General features: G+C 32.4%; 2 protein-coding genes across 7 annotated transcripts in view; one reads left to right on the top strand and one right to left on the bottom strand.

The window, feature by feature from the left end:
• Nucleotides 1-21,216, top strand: part of qin (tudor domain-containing protein qin) — a 462,035-nt gene that overhangs the window by 179,792 nt on the left and 261,027 nt on the right. The gene's annotated exons all lie outside the window — the stretch shown is intronic.
• LOC141387473 (uncharacterized) overlaps nt 1-21,216 on the bottom strand; it is a 143,233-nt gene that overhangs the window by 121,311 nt on the left and 706 nt on the right. For 3 of the 6 annotated variants that reach the window (XM_073957298.1, XM_073957267.1, XM_073957317.1), the window contains exon 2: nt 7,324-7,541. In XM_073957298.1, coding sequence (XP_073813399.1) covers nt 7,324-7,375 — 52 coding nt within the window. In that variant the 5' untranslated portion in view covers nt 7,376-7,541. The other 3 variants (XM_073957277.1, XM_073957287.1, XM_073957308.1) reach the window with 3 other exon arrangements.

Here is a 21,216-nt window from a genome sequence, read left to right as displayed (position 1 = left end):
GGCAGTGGATGCAAGTTGCTACAACAAATCAAAGCGATTCTTGAACAGGCCCTAAACTGAACTTTACCGAAATTTTGTGTGGGAAGTACCCGAAGGAGTGGACCGATTGAGTCTCAACATTGTCAGTGAACTATAAGTATTTATGCCAAAATTCATCTGACAACGCCAACTCCTTTTATATTTGGCCAACGTTTATTCGAACTCGCGACATAGTGCAACGTTTTTTTGAGGTTATGCGCCATTATCTCGGGAACTATGGACTTGCCCTCGAAAAAAATTACAATGACGTAAAAGAGGCCGCACGAACATCCTGTTACAAAAAATTTCACAACGATTCGTGAGGTGTCACTAAACTGCACTTATTTCAAATTTTGTGTGGGAGGTACCTGAAGGAGTGGCCCGATATAATCCATATTCGAACCTGATGTATGCCTAGAGGTAGTATTACCATATGCAAAATTTGGTTCAATTCGGTTACTCCCTTCGAGAGTTATCGTGCGCACAAATTTTGCGACAATTTTTGAACATTTGTGGGGGAGGTACCTGAAGGAGTGGACCTATATGGCCCATCTTCGAACTTAAATCAAATCTGGACAATACCCCAATTCGATACCCAAAATTTAAACCGAATCGATTGATCCGTTCGAGACTTATCGTGCGCACCAGCCAGCCAGACCGACAGACAGACGGACGGACATTGCTAGATCTACTCAAAATTGTCTGAAACGGATATCATACAAACATACTTGGGGTCTCAAACCATTATTTCGATGAGGCACATTTTGGTCCTATCAAAGTGTAAATATAAATAAATATAGTAACAATAGTTTCTTGAAACTAATTTATTTAGTCGGTAACCACACTAGCATGAATTTCATTAAACAACTTAATAACATTTTGTGTTTCTAGATCAAGTTCCACAGTAGAGTAAAATCGTGAAATTGATGTAGTGAAGAATTCGATCTAAGAACGCCTAATTTCATGAAATTTAATAAAATTCTCGCTATTGGCGTCTATGGCTTATGGAAGCGAACTTCGAGTTTCTAAATGCATGTTATTGCCACTTGTACCTGTTTTAATATATTTACTGAGTGGTTTTAAAAATCGATGTCCAATTTTTATGCGGCACCCTCCTAAAACGTTTAGTTTTGTTAAAAATTAAGATTGACAGAGTTTGAGCTCAATCGGAGTATGTTAACACGTGCCACTGGTGCCTCAAAGTTTCCATGGGCCCTTTATATAGCCAAAATTAAAATCTGACCCGATTTTCAAAAATTGTTGTGGTATTACTTGTTTAGAAAAATGTAAACTGTTTTCATCGATTGGACAACAAATGTGATCTGTAAAGTGAAAATTCGCCAATACAAATTAAAATTAAAATTGGTCCCCATTTTATAGGGCCAAATGCGAATTTTCAGAAAATCACTCTATAGACCACATTTATTATCCAACGATCAAAAAAGTAAAGCAATAAACAGCACTGAACAACTCATAGGGCCATTATTATAAGTTTTTTTTTCTATTGGATGTATTTGAAAACGCAAAATAAACGAATTTGAAGACATTAAAATATAATTTTCACATTTTAATATTATTTTAACCGGAACGCTAAAAAAATCTGATCGAAAAATCCAAACTATAACCAAAGAAAGCTTATTTATAATAATGGGGGTTAGTGAGTTTGCTGGGTTAACATTAATTATGCTATGCTATGTAGAAATGTTTACAGCACAGCAGAGCACAGCAATCGTTTTTCGATTTCATGACTATGCTATGTGCTATGCTACTTTTATGTTCGTAGCATAGCACAGCAACAGTTTTCGTTTTTGTTTTTGAAAACAGCACAGCATAGCAATAGCATTCTTTTTGATTTTGATGACTATGCTATGCTATGTGCTGTGAAGATTTCAGAAGCACAGCAGAGACCATGTGCTATGCTGCTTTAATGTTCGCAGCACAGCATAGCAACAGCATTCGTTTTTGATTTTGATGACTATGCTATGCTATGTGCTGTGAAGATTTCAGAAGCACAGCATAGACCTTGTGCTATGCTACGTTTATGTTCGCAGCATAGCACAGCAACAGTTTTCGATTTTGTTTTTGAAAACAGCACAGCATAGCAATAGCACTCGTTTTTATTTTTGATGCTGTGACTATGTGCTATGCTGCGTCACTTTCACAGCGCCAGCATAGACCTTGTGCTGTGCTGTGAAAAGCTAGCAGCAAATTCAAACACTGCATATGCCCAAAGAAAGACTCAAAGAATACTTCATGGACAATATGATACTAGTGTATCATTTTTCGATATATCCACTGCATTCACATAAATTGATGCTGACATTTTGAAGCCTGAATGTCGGGGGTTTTTTTTAATTTTTTAATAATTCGGACGCGCAACAAATCATAATAGGATTATAGAACTCGTGATTTTACGTCGTTTAATGCATATCTCATGAGTGTGCTCCTTACAGCATCCTAGCTATTGGAGTCTAAAGGCCAATATTTGATGCGTGAATTTTTTTAAAAAACCTATTTTTTGCGTTTAAAATTTACAAGTGCCATTCAATTACCTTTGTACCCCGCGTGAATTTATTTTTTTACGCGACGGATCTAATGAGACCTTCCACGGTCGAATCCATCCACTAAAACCGCGGATATAGATACCTTGGAAATACGAAAATCGGCAAAAATTTATTTTGACAAATCGGCGTATTAAACCGCGATTTTCTTTAAAATTTTTTACATAAAATCCTTTATACGCGTATTTGTTGATGAAGTTTTAGCAGTACACATTAATTATTGTATGGGATTTTAGCGAAACAGTTGGAGAACTCCCAAATATTTTTTCTAATTTGTCGAATCAAACCAAAAAATATATTTCCAACAATAAGTTTTTCTCATTTCTTATTTGTATGATATGCAATTTAGGTACCCAATCTCTATAAATTTGGTATCATATATTTCTACGCATTGTCTAGATTCCGCATATATTTTTTAATTTATTTTTTGAGGCTTTGTACGGACTCTGGTAAGGATAATTTGGATTTACTTCAACATTTTTTTTTATTATTTGTTGATTTTCCGCGAAAATAATAATAAATTTAATAACTATTTAAACATCTACGAATAGATATGGAATGCTGTTAACGATTTATGCATACATTTTCTCATAACAATAAATAGGATATTTTTAAATAATTGTTCTTTATATGAGAATCAAAACAGCTATAACTTTTGCGCGCATCGTCCAATTTTGTGAACGCGAACAGATTTGAAACCAGAATTTTTTTCTTAACCTTTATGCCAAAAATTGTAGATGTGCTCGGATTTTTTTTAAATTTTTTTTTCAAATGGAATTGCAAAGGTTGATTGAAATGTTTTAGCCACGATCTCATAATATGGACCATCCGCGTTCGAATCCATCCACTAAAACGGTGGATATAATTACCTTGAAGGTAGAAAAATCTGCAAAGGTTTATTTTGACAATTCCGCGCATTGAACCGCGATTTTCTTTGAACATTTTTACATAAATAGAATCCTTTATACGCGGTTATAATATTTACCAACAACGTGTGTCAAAAATAACTGAGATTCGGGGGTAATATTCGAATATAACCCAAAATAGGATGTGGTGGCACATCCGCGATTCTTGACGAATCTGTTTAGTGTTATTGATGTATTTTTAATAGGCGGTCACTGAAATCGGATGCGACTTACTTATGGTTTTTCTTCACAAGAAAAATTGTTTCGAGAAACATTTTTTACTTTGGAACTTTGCTTGTTTCAAGAAATAATTTTATGTTGTTTGTAAAAAATTTCCATTTGCATTTTTCAAATAATTTCGATATAAATGCTACGTATAATATAAACAATAAGTGTTGATAAAGGCAACATATGGGTAGGCTACCAAATATAAAACAACAACACAAAGAAACTCCACTAAAAAGGTTTTTCGCCAATATCGTAAAAACAATCGTCAATACATTCGCAATAATTGGGGTTATTCTGAACGAAATTTTATAAAAATTATCCAAATGCCATCGCCGAATCGACCTAAATAATCGTTTTTTTTTTATCAAGACATTGGTGTAGTATTGGTGCTTTTTGGTTATAACCCTAATGCTTATGAAGCAATACGAAATTGGGTGATACATATTTAGAGTTTAATCAAATAATTTATTAAATTAATATATAGGTAAATAATATACAATAATATACAAATTGTAATAAAATGTTTAAATAACAACAATGAGTTTAAGCCAGACTATTTAAAAAAAAAAATTTTTAAATATGTATGTAGTTTATTAGTTAAATTCATCCGCCATATTTGGGAACTTTTAAAAAAGTATCAGTCCGCTGTACTGTATATAAAATACAGTGGCGGCCAGCTAATTAGGGACAATAAATTCAGTTTAATAGATTACTCGATTTCATTTCAAAATTTAAATATTTCGATTAAATAAATTTTCTATATAATGTATTGCTAGAAGCCCTATCGAGTGATGGCAAAACGTACTAAGATTTTCCCACTTTTCTAAAAATAGTCCATATCGTAGTAAAATCAACTTAATGTCAACTGATGCACATTTTTGTACAAAAATTGCTTGTATTAGTTAGTTTAAGTGTATTCAACTGATTTCAAGCTTTACATCCACCGCAAGTCCTTTATGCCTTGTTCAGACTGACGGTAATTCGCTCTCTATTCGTTGTTCGACCCCAAATTACGATATAATTACTTAATTTCCCATACAAAATTTTGAGAACGAACAACGATTTTTGTACTTTGTTCAATTTAAATTACTCTCAGAACGACTATAAAATATGTCCCATCTCTAACAAATGAGAGAAATTATCGAAATAAATTAATTATGACAGAAAAAATATAAAATTTAAAAATTTATTAAAAACCCAAATATTTTTAGAAAAACTGCAAAACGTGAATGAGAAGTTAACGGTTTAACGACTAGTATACATTCAAATCATAGCAAATTTTCTCTTCTCTTTTACTACAACTGCATTTCTTGTCCATCGTTTTAAATACGCGTACAAATTTAGAAACAAAAATCAAATGCCTGCCAGAAATTCTGTATACCAAAAAGTTATTTTGGCAGGTCTCTCTCTCTCTCGATAATTTTGAAAATAGAAAAATTAAAAAATGTGCTGAAACACCAAAATTGTGAGGAAAAATAGAAAAGATGAATGTTAATAATATTATTTAATATTAAATAGATATCTGAAAGGACAAATATTTTTTCAGTTCATATCAATTAATTTTACTCGCCTTTTGCGCGGAACTTTCTTTAAAATCAGTAAATAAAAAGTATGAAAATATGAATCATGTTGCTATGAATTGTGTACCATGTCGTATGAACGGGTTAATTCGTGTACATAATTATGAGAGCGAACAACGTGATTCAAATGCTGGTATGAACATGGCATTAGAGGACGAAGTATTACTATAATCCGTAATAATGTGCTTTAGGTCTTATTTTCCGTTAAGTCAGCAAGAATGATATTTATTTGGTCCTTAATAAAAAAAAAATATATTTTTAGTAATCCCAGACAACACTCCGAGCCATACCCCGTAATTATCGCTCCATACTGGGTTTAGATTTCTCCAGAAATTACTTATTAACCAGTTTGGATGAGTTACTAGGGTGAAAATCCTATTTTAAGGATGAGACCATTCTTTCATGGTGCTCGAAATATTGAATTACGTTAAACTAAGTTTTGAAGAAATTTTTGAAAAACTTTCAGAGTTATCTTGCATTTTTCCATTTTTCTATGTGCCGGCAGGGGTTTTTTTTTCGAGATTTTGGGACACTATCTTAGGAAATATGGACTTACTCCGGAAACAAATTGTGCTGTTGTAATAGGGACAGTGAAAACAACTTTCTGCAAAAAATTTCAAATAGATCCGACTCGAGTTTTCAAACTACACGTTTCCCAAATTTTGAGTAAGACTTGAGTTTTCTAAATTGATTTGAAGAAAGAACAAGTCAAATTAAAGGGACATGTCTTCAAAAATATTCAAAACTCGCGGTATAATTCGAAGTTAAAATCAAAATTTCGAAGGCAAAATAAAAATATTAAAACTCAGAGCAGAATTTAAACGTAATTTATAAGAGTTTGGTAATAACTAAATACATATATATGATATTCAAAAGAAAAGATATATTTTCATTAAAATGTTTGTTACTGCGGAAAAAATCCGTATATAGAATAAACCCAAGAAAAATTTTTTTGTACAAAATTATATTTTTATATATTAGACTTTTACAAAATTGTCCGACTTTGTCTAAAATTCTACAACCGGAAATATCTTTAGAAAAGGGTCCTGAATCAAATCTTTTGTCGGATCAACATTTTAGTTCGTTATAACCGAGTTTTTCTTTTAACCGCGTTCATTGGGTTGGGTGCACCCCGATTCAAATCTTGAGGAAAATTCTATGAGAACAAAAACTTTGTTCGTTATAAACGAGTTTGTTATAACCGATGTTCGCTATAACCGAATTTTACTATATAATTCTTTGCTTGAGTTCATTTTTGTATATAAATAATTAAAAGTTTATAAGAAGCCCATAAGTCCACCGTTATTAATGTTTGCCTCAAAAACAGACCAATGTTATTTCGCAATAAAATGTAGACATTTGAATGTAAAAAGTTTAACATTTGCCACAGGTTTCACGTTGTTTGAATAAATTGAATAATTCTAATTTAAAATTTTGAAAGTTGGATGTTGTCAAAGGTTGATTTATGAAAAATGTAAATGTTTGTATGCCTGACATTACCGTGTAGTAATTATTTGATGTGTAGTATTGTAATTTAACTCCTTTTCATAAAACTCGGCACAGAGTTAAAAAATACCCACCTTTCTATCATTTAAACACCTTTCTTACTCCATTTAAAACAAAATATGGGATTGAATTTGTATATGTTTTTTGTACATTTTTAAAATACAAAACACAACAATTCAATATACAAAATAACAAATAGGTTTTGTAAAAAAATGAAAATGTCAAACTTTTGTTGTACGATGGGCGTATTTCTTTAGTTTTTATATGTAATAGTCGACAGTTTTAGCCTCTTATATTTATTTATTAATTCTTCTCCCCTACATGGGGAGACAAGAAAATTCAAGGACTAGGGATAATTTCTTGCTTTGCTTTTTAGGTTAAATGAACAACGAACTGCCAGAGCCAGATTTGATTTAAATCATACCTTAGTTATTATCAAGAAAATAATATTTGAATATAAATGCAACAGTATATACTAGCACAATTTTTCTTAAGTCCTAACGTTTGAAAATAAATTGCACTTACCTATGAATGGCAACACGAAACTGCTCCACCGCAACCAATTGACCGCAACCATATTGTTAGGGTTAAGACTTGTAGTTTGCCGCTACCAATATCGTTGTTGTTGTTGTCCGCTAAGTCCAGATGTTACTTTAAATCAGTTATCGACACAACAGTGAATTATTCATTTGTTTTTAGTTTATATTTGCGTTTTGTGCTTTATTAATTCCTTGTTTTATTACCTATTTAAATATTTATTTTGTGGTTTTTAATTGTAAATTAATATTTCTTTGGACACTTACATGTATTTTCGGGCGAACAATTGAAATTTGGTTATAAAAAGTTTTTTCTTGAAGTAGATTATGTAAAATAACTTCTGCGGAAAATATCCGCAAAAAAAACAAGTGAACTGATCCTCATCAGTTCCCTTATTTTTGTGTAGCGAGATCCTATCTTCTATAGTCTACCCTTGCTACCTCCTCAATTTTACTCACATATCGCTCATTTACTCAAAGAGTGACACATCTCAAAAAATCCAGCTTTGAGAAAAACACGTTTAAAGTTGTCGATTGAAATTTGACTTCCCAACATAAAGAATTATTACACAAAAAATAAAATAATTACTTGGACTATATTTTGTAAAGAGCTAGCCGGATATCCGTGCTAAATATCTGTGAAGGGTCAGGCATGATTCGAAGTGCTTTAGTGCTTCATAAACTCAAAAGACTTTCTTGTTGATTTATGCCAAACTCTTAGTAAATGACTGTAACTCGTAGTGTGCATGTGTAAACGGGGGGTTATTTAAATGTCTATTACACATACAACAGATGTTGCTCACAAGAATAATATTGTCTCCAATATGCTTCTAGTCTCCTTGTTTCGATATTAAAGCGATATGTATTTCAACCAAAAGCGGATATTTGTCGTTTGAAGTGACTCACTTTAACTACCTATTATCTATTACTCTCAATTATTGCGGGTTATATTTTCTTATTGAATGAATTTAGAAACTTAGAAATAGCGTAGCACATTAACACGTATGAGGGAAATCCTCTCTTAAATTAATTCTCACTTTTGGCTTTAACAATAGAAATCTGTTCGAAAAAGCACAACCAATACCATGAGGTGACTATTAATAAGGTCTGACTATATAAATATTAGTATATTTAAATGTAGTATTTTCCGATCACACACTTATTAAATCGTAGCCAATTAATTAAGAAGTGTAGCTCACTTGTAGTATAGTCCGCTGTGTTTCATGCCCTAGGAGCCTAATAAATCTTCTAGTTTTTTATAACATGGCTTAAATACCGACGTCTGAAGTGTGTTAAGAAGTTCACAGCTATAAATTCCAAATCTGCTAATTAATATCGGGCTGATACTATACATGTACGACCTGACTTCTTTATTATGTTAAATTTCGATTTTATTTACTTCATGCTGACAGCAGAACTTAACAAAAGTACAAATTATAATTAACTGAATCTAGATTTAATCGATGAATTTCTTTTTTTAGAAAGTGAATGAAGATAGTGAATGAAATATTTCTCAAAGCCAACGCTTAAAGACATTAATCAGTCGAAATTCTTAATTTCTCTTTCAAATCAAACCAGTTTTTTATGGCCAGAAAAGAACATTTTACTGTTTAAAAAGATAAGTTCCAGTTTGTATGCATCAACAATAAGTTGTTTAGCGTTGATGTTAACACTTACGGATTAATTCGGATGCGTAGAATCAACACTAATTTATGGCTAAATTTAAAAAGAAGAAATTCTTTTTATACCTGTAATATAGACCGACTAAAAAAGCGGAGCTTAGCTTATGGGAAAAGTGAAATGAAAAGATTAACATCAACCAATATACCAGAAATACTTCGATGTCAAGAAAATTTAGTCATTTTCAACTCGGCACTAGAGTTGGGCAATCTCGTTCAATAGAACATTGTGAAATTAAGTATACGCAGTTTTGTCAAAGAAATTAGCGGTGTCCATTGAATGAGATAGTGATCCGGATCGTTCAATTGAACAAGATTGCCCAACTCTACTCGGCACCCTATAAAAGGCAATTTGGGTGCGATTAATCGTTTCGGTATTTGATTGATATATAAGGCTGTGGGATTAACAGTTGTTAATATAGGAAATTGTTGATATTGTAGATCTCATTTTTCCCACTTTTAACACCATCCATTATAAGATATACGCTACAATACACTTTGACATTCCTTTCGTACACATTGAAGTTCTCTAGCGATAGAGCTGTCAACATTATACATATGTTCCCACAACATCCCTAAAGGGGAGACTTCTCTTAATGAGTGCACACCGATTCATATTTGCTCAATGATATGGTACCTACTGTTTATCGCCTATTCCGAACGGCGAAATCACTGATCTAGCAACATGAAATTAATAGCTTGAAATTTTGCACAAACTCAGTCTGTGTCCGTGGGTAATAATGTACTAAATATGAAAAGCATCGGCTAATATTTTGGTATAGCCCCCATATAACGGTACCTCCTGATTTTCGGTATTTTAAGGATTTAGGCCACACTTTCCTTCCAAATAGGTCCATGTTTGGATATATGCCCCTTTTTAGGTACCCTTCGAATTGCAGTATTTTGGTGTAATTTGGTATTTGGGGTTCCCAGTAGACTCAAACAATCTCCACCAAAAATTGTGGATATAGGTCTACGTTTTGGTATTGCCCCCATATAACGGTACCTCCCAATATTCGGTATTTTGAATTTAGCATTGGAGGTTCTCGTTGGTTATTGTGAACATAGGTCTACGTTTTGATATAGCCCCAATATAACTGTACCGCCCGATTTTCCTTCTTTTGTGGATTTAAGTTACATTTTCCATGCATACGCTACATTCAACAAAATTATATTACACTAAAAACACGAGAAAAATAACAATTTTTGAAAATGTTTTGCTATATAACTATGTAACTCCAGGCCCCAAACATTTTTTTCATTTAACTTACACCCTCCCCTATCAATTAAAAATAAACTTAGTTTAGTTTTATTAAACATTTCTTTAACAATTAAGCAAATGTGAAGTTAGATATTTTGCAACAATTTTCTTAAAGTCTAATGTGGCAAAGTTTCTTGCATTGGATAGTGAATAGCTGAGAGACAAAATTTTAGTCAGCAGAGTGTCTGTAATCGATAAAATTGTAAACATTTCGCAGATTTTCTGACTTTTGCGCCGCTAGATCAGTGATTTCGACCTGCTTATCACTGCACTACGGTGGCTCCTAACATTTTAGGTAGATCTCTAATATCCAAATATGTAGTATCTGAACATTTTGTTGCACTTCAAAATTGTTTTTTTTTTCATTGAACCTTTTCATACCCTCAGCCTTAAAGGGGAGTACACGTTATCATTCAAAACTGACAGTCAAAGTACTTTTAGGACAATTTTATGGCAAATAACAACTTTTATTTAGCTAAAAGCGTTTGAAACACAATATTTACGGTATTATTTAGAGATTACAAAAGAAATTTTTCAGTTAGGCTTTGATATTCACGAAATAGACCTCGATGACTGTCAGTTTTGCTTGTCAATGTGTACTATACACGCAAAAAAAAACGGCCTCTCTAACATATGTCCCAAACATATTTTGCAGCAAACATATATATGTTTGCAACAGTCCCAAACATAATATATGTTTGGGTCTGCAAACAAATATATGTTTGGGTGCAAACATATATATGTTTGGGTGCAAAGATATTTATGTTTGGGTACAAAGATATATATGTTTGGGTGCAAACAAAGATATGTTTGGGTGGAAACAATTTTATGTTTGGGTGCAAACATTTTATATGTTTGGGTGCAAACATTTTATATGTTTGGGTGCAAACATTTTATATGTTTGGGTGCAAAAAAAAATACAAACCCAAAAGGCACAAAAAAAAAAAAAAAAACAAACACATGCACCAGTGGGCGCTTACTGAGAGCAAGGGAGCGTAAAATATAATGTAAACCACTTTGAAATGTGTGCTCACTTGCTCTCAGTAAGAACACACTGGCTATCTCTATAGTATACACACAAATGTTGAAGTTGTTTATTAAAAGGCAAAAGAACAACAAACACATAGGTACATACAAAACTCCAAAGAAATACATAACACACTTTAATAAAAGAAAAACTGATTGAAATAATTTGTAAATAGTCACACTTTTAAAAAGGAAAAATATATAGAAAAGTAGTTGAATGCTTCTCCTTAGTTGTGAAATAAAACAAATTGTCCTCATTGTTGATATCATCAGCGGGGAATCGGCATCTAGAATCAAATGATTATGTAATGTAATTAATAAATATGGATATGCCATATTTCAAATATACATAAGTATGTATGTAATTACCAATATTAAACGCGAGTTCTTCCTTGTCCAATAAAATATTTCCATTCACCTTATTGATTCAATAATAAAATTTCCAATTATAAACTGTATTGGGCATTTAATTTACTAAAAAGCACAACTTCTTTAAGAAAACAAAAAACACTGATTTATTCACTCACTTTACCGTCTTGACTCTACAAAGGCAACTAAAACACTGAAGAAAGAAAAAAATATAATTCATATCATTTCTTCTTTGCTAGCTAAGTTGGTTAACAACAAAAAAACAAGAAACACACGAGTTTGACGCATACATGCCACCAAAGCCCCCTTCTTCGCTTCTACGTCTTCTATTATACAATACACACAACTCTTCATTATAAAATAGCAATCCACAGCCGCGAGAGCACTGTTATTACTCTCGTTGACAAACATCCTCTCTCCACCCATGAAAAAAATGTTCTAACATAAAAAATATGTTTTACCCAAACATATCAAATTGAGATATGTTACAAAATGTTGCAAACATATATTTGTTTGGACCCAAACATATTATGTTTGGATCCAAACATATATTTGTTTGCAACCTGTCCCAAACATATATTTGTTTGGATCCAAACATATTTCTAACATAAATTTTTCTGCGTGTACTTTAGGATAACGAGGGTATATCAGAAATATTGTCAATTATTTCATATTCCATTTAAAAAAAAGGTTAAATTTTTTCGCGCTAAATTAAAGATTTTTCGTACATAGGTTAAGAAAAAATTCCTCAGTACGAATCTGCTCATGAGCCAATTTTTGGTTGTTGCGGACAAAAGTTATGGCGGTTTTATTTCGACTTTTAAGAAAGAAATTATAAAAGCGCTAGTTATTTTAATGAGCACAATTGTTACTAAAAAGTTCTCTCCAAGTGACTTCAGCGAGTAGATTGCATAATTCATCTAAAATTTTACTCATAATTCGCGGAATGTACATAAAATGGATAAATTAATGAATACAGTAGTTTTCGTTTACCTGCACATAGACAAATTGCACACATTTTTGTGCACGTAACCCAAACATGCAGTTATCTTAAATAAATTTGAGATAAAATAGCATATTAGCAAGAAAAATGAAATTGGGCAGCAAACACCAAAACGCAGCTAAAACCAATGCAGCTAAGTGAAAACTACTGTATAGGTCAACTTGTTTTCAAAATAAAGGTCCATTAAACGGTCATAAAATTATATAAAATGATGAGACTAATATCATACAGATTGGTATTATAGTTTCGATGTTACAGTCAAAATAAGCACAAATTTTCATAAAAAATAATAATAATATTCATTGTTTAATAAGAAAGGTTAGCTAAAACGTCCTGTCAATTTAATTTTTGGCGTACAGAAATAAGGCCCCAGGAAATAACACCCCAAATTGAAAATGAAAATAGGCCCCAAACAGGTATATGAAAAACAACAACAAAACTTTTGGGGTCTAATTTCGTCTTTTTGGGACCTTTTTTCATTTAACTGTTGGGGTCAAATTGTCTTCACAACAAGTAAATCGAAAATTTGAAAATCAAATTGGGGCCTAAATAATATTGGGGCCTAATTGAATTTTTCATTAGGGCCTTTTTGCACATGTTTGGGGCCTAAATATATTTTAGTGTTTAACAAAAACAAGAAATTGGGGTGTATTTTCTAAAGTTTTTATAAAGATATGATCAAAAAATGGGGTGCAATTTCGAAAAATTTATTAAGAAAAAAGCGAAAAAAATAAAGGACTCAAAATAACAATAATTTTTAGTAATAATAAGCAAAAGTAAACCCTTATTTCATAGAATTCAAAAAATTATATGATAAGTAATAATAATCTATATATGGTAACATGGGGCGCCTTCGCCACTGGGGCGGGTACGCCATCGCCGATTTTCTCCCCAAATACAAGTGCTAGAAAAAATCCGTTAAAGGCAAAATTGTGAGTTTAATGAAGATATATCATCTCCCAAAAGTTGGCAGTTGTGTCATAAGCTTGATAGCGGACGCACGCGGTTTTGTGTTTTGAGGGTATTGGGAAAAATAATTATGGCAAATGTTTTTTGTGATATCTTCTTTACCTTTTGTGATATCAAAAACATATTTTATACCGTTAGAAGACAACTACTGAACAATAGAAATACCAATAATTTGCATGAAAAAAACAATAACAAATGTCAATATATTCATATTATGAGATATGTTGGGGGTGGGGCGCCTACGCCATGATAGGGGTGTGGTGGGTTAATGTCAGAAATTTGTCATATTTAACTTCAATTCTTTATGCCATAGATATACCACACTATAATGTGAAGTTAAAATCAAATCATAAACGTATCTTGTTTTGGTTATATTATGATTTTTGTACCTAAATTCAGGGAACCTATTTCAATTAACCGCTAGAATCGGTTACTATTTGTGAATTTTAGAATCATTTTTGATTATTCAATAGAAAACATGTTCCTTTTTCGCATAATATTGATATTTAAGGAAAAATTATGATAAATTACAGTTTTAGAATCCGTTGGAAAATTTTCCATTTCGATGGCGAAGCGGCCCCCTGGGTGGGGAGGCTTCGCCACTTTTTAGACATTTTGTAAATTCTCAAAAATAATATTTTAAAAACAAAATTATAACCATTTATATATCAAAACTTAAAGCCAAGATACGCTAATATTTGTACCAAAAATAATATTTGAGAAAACTTTAACGGTGTCGGTATGAGAACATTTTGAATAAAAACGGGGCGAAGGCGCCCCATGTTACCATATATAAAATTGAAATTTGTTTGTCTGTTTGTTTGTTTGTGCCTTATAGACTCGAAAACCGCAGAACAGATCTTACTGAAATTTTTAGGTTACATTGCTACATGGCCTGGAAAGAAAATAGGCTATATCATTTTATGAAATTTCGCGTTGATCTGGAGATAAAGCATCAAAACCGGAGGTACCTCCAAAAAATTTAGATTTTGTATGCAAATATCTTTAGAACTGTTACAGATACAATCTCCAAATTTTGTATGCGTGACGGAATTTGATGTAGAAATAAATTTACCAAATTATATTCAAATCGGTTCAGATTTGGATATAGCTCCCACATACATATATTTTCGGCCTATTTCCTTATTTTATGTACCAAACATGCTATTTATGTCCAATTTCGATGAAATTTGGAATGTATGATGGAACATGGTCTGGAAATAAACGTGCCAATTTATATCAAAATCGGTTCAGATTTGGATATAGCTCCCATACACTTATATTTTCGGCCGACTTCCTTATTTTATGCACCAAACACGCTATACATGTCCAATTACGCTGAAATTTTGAATTTCTCAAGGAATTTGTTCTAGAAATAAATGTGCCAGATTATATTGAGATTGATTCAGATTTGGATATAGCTCCCATACACATATATTTTCGGCCGATTTCCTTATTTTATGCACCAAACACGCTATATATGTCCAATTTCGCTGAAATTTGGAGGGTCTGACGGAATTTGTTCTAGAAATAAACGTGCTAAATTATATAGATATCGGTTCAGATTTGAATATAGCTCCCATATATATTTTCGCCGATTTCCTGTATTTTATGCACCAAGCACGCTATATATGTCCAATTTCGCTGAAATTTGAAATGTGTAACGGAATTTGGTCTAGACATAAATGTGCCGAATTTTATCGAAATCGTTTCAGATTTGGATATAGCTCTCATATATATTTTCGGCCGATTTTCCGCATTTGATGCACTAAACACTCTATATACGTCCAATTTCGCTGAAATTTTGAATGTGTTACAGAACTTGGTCTAGAAATAAATGTGCCGAATTATATCGAAAACGGTTCAGATTTGGATATAGCTCCTGTATATATTTTCGGCCGATTTCCTGTATTTTATGAACCAAACTCGCTATTTATGTCCAATTTCTGTGAAATTTGGAATGCGTAACGGGATTTGGTTTGAAATTTGAAAAGCGTGACGCAATTCGTTCTAGAAATAAATGGGACAAGTTATACCGAAATCGGTTCAGATTAGAATATAGCTCCCATATATATTTTCGGCTGATTTTCCGTATTTTATGCACAAAATGTGAATGTAAGACGGGATTTGGTCTAAAAATAAAAATGACAAATTATATCGAGACCGGTTCATATAGGAATATAGCTACCCATATATATTTTCGGTCAATTTAATGTTTTTGTTACGTATGTTCAATTTCAATGAAATTTTGAAGACTTAGCAGTCAGTAAAAGTCATCATTATTTACAGAAGTACTTATAGTTGGGAAGGAATTGACCAAGGCTGTTAAGTATCATATCTTTGAGAGACTTCTTAAGATTTATGTTTTATTATGATATATCTAAATCATTAGGAATACTTATAGGCGGAAAGGCTTTCGAAGGAGTGTTACCTCCTGAAACTTAAAAAATACCATAGTAGCTCCATAACAACGCTGAATAGGTATATAACTCCTTCATATCTCCTATATTTATTCGATAAAATATTAAAAACGTTAATATAATTATGGCATTCCATTATATTTTATCGTAGTCGGGGCAGCAAAGCGCGCCGGGTTCAGCTAGTTGGTAATAATTATTACTAATGTTGCAGATTTTGACAGTTGTGTAAAGGAAAAGCTGCTGAAAAAATGTTTCAGCAACATTAAGAAAGTAAAAAAGATACACCTATTAACAATGTTTAATTTATATACCTCATCTTCCATTGGGAGCATATTTGTGCATATAGCGTTTTCTTCAAACACCATCCTATTTAAAAATGCTAAGGCATTTATTTTTCCTTTTTTACAGAGGAAGGAAGGAAAATATATTTAAAAAAATCGCGCGATTTTTTAAATATATTTTTTCTTCAGCTATTCTCCTAATTCTGTTTGACTTGACTTGGAGAGAAAAAATATACTAAAAAAAATCGCGCGATTTTTTTAATATATTTTTTCTCACCATTTCTTTCTAATTCTGTTTGACTTGATTTGGAGAGAAAAAATATATTTAAAAAATCGCGCGATTTTTTAGATATATTCTTTCCCCCCAAATCAAGTCAAAAAGAGTTAGAAAGAAATGGAGAGTAGCTGAAGAAAAATATATTTAAAAAATCAAACAGATTTAGAAAAAAAGGGAGAGTAGCTGAAGAAAAATATATTTAAAAAATCGCGCGATTTTTTTAAATATATTTTTCTTCAGCTACTCTCCCTTTTTTTCTAAATCTGTTTGAATGCATTTGGAATGAAAAATATATTAGAAAAATCGCGCGATTTTTTAAATATATTTTTTTCTCTCCAAATCAATTCAAACAGAATTAAAAAAAAATTGAGAGTAGCTGAAGAAAAATATATTTAAAAAATCGCGCGATTTTTTTAAATATATTTTTCTTCAGCTACTCTCCGCTTTTTCTACTTCTGTTTGATTTTTTAAATTATTTTTTTTTTAAATATTTTTCTTCAGCTACTTTCCATTTCTTTCTAATTCTGTTTGACTTGATTTGGAGATATGGAGTAGTTAAAGTCTGTCTCGGGTTTGTTTGGTTTTTGGTCAGACCGAAATTTGTCCACACCTTTTCGAGCATGAATGCTTCAACTATTTGTTGGGGAGTTTTTGGAGCCGGCACAAACTTTTTGCTAACGATGTGATGCAAACTTCTTTGTATTTTGTTAAAATATACACTTTGTGATTCTTGTTGAAAACTATAAAAATATATACATACATATATGTATATAGAAATTGGTACAGAAATACTCACTTATCACAATGTTTCTGAAAAACATTACGAACGGTACTTGATACCGACGATCCACTTCCCAAAGATTTTGCGATTCCTACGCAATCGTCTTTAATTTTATTTAAAATTTTAATTTTTATCACATTCATAGACGCCTGCTAGTACACTTGAAAATAAGAGCTTGTTTCTAGGTGGCTTTAACATGCTACAATCGTAAAAAAGTACAGTCATCAATTAGTAACATATTACAAACTATTGAATGAATATCTTTAAAAATATTTTTTGAAATTACACCCCAAATTTAGGGCTTCATTTACACCCCAAATTTAAGTGAATAAATATTTTGGGGCGTAAATGCATACTTTGGGGCCTAATTGCATTTTCGTTGTTTGGGGTGATAATGCATTTTGCAAATGCACCCAAATTTCAAAAATGCATTTTGGCCCCAATGAAATTTTGGGGCATAATTGCAATATTTTTTTGGGGCCAAATTTCCTAGTTTGGGGCCTTTTTGTATTGGGGCAATTTTTCAAATTGTAAAAACACCCCAAAATTGGGGTCCATTTTCATTCCCGTTTGGGGCGTTATTTCTTGGGGCTTTATTTCTGTACGCCTAATTTTTTTCTTTCGACTGTTCCTAAAACGTCAACACAATATACACAATCTTCGTATGTGTGTGTGCTGTTTAAATAGTATGTCAAACAATTTTAAAAGCAATCGAATTCAATGGTTTTTAAAATAGTTTTTAGAGAAATTTGTCAGCTTTTCATTGAAACAAACATTTTATCATATCCACAACTCGATTATGTGAAGAAACCTTGGCCCTTCATTCATTTTTTCGTGTTTTTTATAAAATGCTCAGTATTGGTATTGTAAACAAAGCCACTTGTTGCTTTTGTGTTTGCTAATTTTGATGTTTTAGGAATTCAGGAAAAACAAGGTTTCTATAGATTTTTTCCATTTAAATCTACCTCTTTACTTATACCATGATAATAATAATACTAATTTTTTGTTTGAAAAAATATTTTTCACTTACATTATGTAGTTGAAAATATTGGAAAAATCTATAGGAATACTTCCCTCATTTTGCTTAAATCTCCAAACAAAATAGATGGATTTTGCTTTATAGATATTCATATTACATATCTCAAGGCTTCTGAAATGTAAATACTGGTCAAAGAACCCAAATAACCCAAATAATAAATAACACCATTTTGTCCGCATGTGATTTTCATGTACAGCATATTTAATTTGGAGAATAAGATGTAGCATCGGCTGGATCATAATGTTCAAAGACCTTTAAAACATCGCTAATTTGCGAAGAGTACATATAATTTCTGTCCGCATCCGATTTCAGTGTCCACCATGAAAATCTACGTCGATATATATCTATTTCAATGCGGTCAATGAAGAACCGTGGATGTAGCATCAAACACTATTTTTGGGATAAAATTAATGTAGATCCTTTATCCGTGAAGTTTTTAAATCTCTGTTTCCGCAAAAAAGAAAATGCTGTATCAGTCTTCTCATTGCTGTGGAAATGACCCGCAGAAAAAGTGAACAAATACGCAATATTTTCAGAAACAATTTTAGGTGATTTTCCTACCTTGGAATTTCTCGTAACTGGTGTTTTAGTAGATGGATTTTTATGGGGAATGAGTTATTAGAGAAGTCTCCCTTGTCCCGTATGGGATGTTGTGGAACAATGTTTTTTTTTTTTGTTTTGAGTTATTAGCTCGGAACGTAAAGATATAAAATGTGCAATGGAGTACGAGGTAATCGAATGACAATTGCAAATAGACCCGAAAAATATGATTTAAAAAAAATGTTCCCACAAAAATTCCGCATTTGGATGCAGATTTCTAATGTGCGGACAGTTCAGAATCGCAAGTACAACAATCCTATAAGTGATTTTTTGTAAAACCTGTTTGCGGAAGACAACTAGAAGAAAATGTCAAAAAACACTGTGAATCTGGCTTCAAAATGTCAACATCATTTAATGGTAGAAACAGATCAAATTTTAAAAAGTAGTACATTTATGAGATGATCCTTATTTAGTTTGCTTCTATTTTTACTTTGACAGGAAACTCGTAGAAAGTGTAGTTTAATCACAAATCGAGAGAAAACAAAAAAAGTCAAGTTGGCTTCAACCCATTTTTACCCATTTTTTTAACCTAAACATAGCCAAATTATCTTTTAACGCCAATATTTTTTTCACGTCCAAAAACATTACATTTTATACAAAAATATTTAATTTGTATAGTGTACAATCGCAAGTCGCATGTTCTAAAAGGGTAAACCTTGGTTTCAGCTATGTTAAATTTTCAAAAATATTGGTGATATACATTTTCATACGTCCAAAAAGTGTTTCATTGAAATAATGGTTTTAGACCCCAAGTATTTTTGGACGAAATCCGTTTCAGATAATTTGGAGTTGTTTTAGCCATTTCCGTCCGTTTGTCGTTATTTTGTCCAAACCTAGCTTAAATTCGAAGATGGGCCATATCGGTCTACTACTTTGGGCACCTCCACAACTAAAGTTAAAATACCTAGTAACCGATTTGGTCCATACATTGCACATCGTAATATTTCTACCAGATATAGATCAGATTTGAATATGAACTAAATCGGTTCACTCCTTCGGGTTCCCCACACACAAAATTTCCGGAAAGTGTAGTTTAAGACCTGCTGCATTAAATAAATTTTGCAATAAATTTTACTCGTTGTCCCCATTACGACGGTAGAAGTTTTTTAGGGTCAAGTCCATAATTCTTTAGAAAATTGCCCAAAAGCTGTAAGAAACGCCACAAGTCACCTTGTGTACTAGTGCACATGACAACTTTCGAACTGGATACTCACTCCGTTGGTCCAAACTTTGCGTATCGAAATATTTCTGCGAATCTTAGTTAAAGTTCGAAGATGGACATCGGTTCACTCTTTGGGTTATCGCTCGCTCTAAAATTAAAGAAATTGTTCCATTTATAAGATAAAACATTTTCGCTAAAATGGTGCACAAGATAGCTCTCGAAGGTAGAAACCGATTTGGTACAACTTTACGCATCGCAAGTTCCTCGCACAACAATTTTCCTATTACGAAGGTTCAGTTTTTTTCGGGGGCAATCCCAACATCTTCGGATACAGCTCTGACAAAGTTCAACATTTTATAATTTTATTGTGATTCCTTTGTTGTAACATAGACGACAAAGCCTATGAACACATAGAATTGCAAATTAATTTGCCACTTGTTAAATAAGTTATATCTCGAAAACTAACGTACCGAAATGACCCAGCAAACCCAAACGTACGAAATCGGAACAAAATTTGGATGCTAACGTAAATCGTAACGATATCTTAACGAATGCTGTATGGAGTAGTTGACTTAATTTCGGAACGAAATCTCGGACTGAAATAGGATCGATTTCGGAACGAAATCTGAAGAAAATCCTTGAGAAATTTGGAAGGGAAATTTTCCGACATTCGCTCCGATATCGGAACGAAATCGGTACATAATTTGAACTATTTCTCCTCCGAAAAATAGTTTAGAAATCGAAATGAAATCTGAACGATTTTGCTTCCGAAATTTTCAGACGTGTCGGGCTCCCGACATTTGGTTTGCTGGGGAATTTCGGAGGTGATACGGTGGGCGTTATTCTGAAAATTTCCCGTGGGGTTTGTCGTTCAACTTAAAAGAGAAAGTGAGAAAACTCACGGGAAATTTCCGTTCAGAATAACCCCCGATATATTTACAAATTGCCTTCAGCGGTACAGAAAGCGTAGATCTGACCATCAGCAATAAAAAACTAAAAGCATATAATACGGCCA

The sequence above is a fragment of the Musca autumnalis genome, unplaced genomic scaffold, assembly GCF_047663935.1.
Source record: "Musca autumnalis isolate F117 unplaced genomic scaffold, ASM4766393v1 scaffold_1, whole genome shotgun sequence".
NCBI classification, from domain to species: Eukaryota; Metazoa; Arthropoda; class Insecta; order Diptera; family Muscidae; genus Musca; species Musca autumnalis.
Note: the sequence above shows the minus strand (reverse complement) of the source record. Positions and strands in the feature narration are given on the sequence as shown.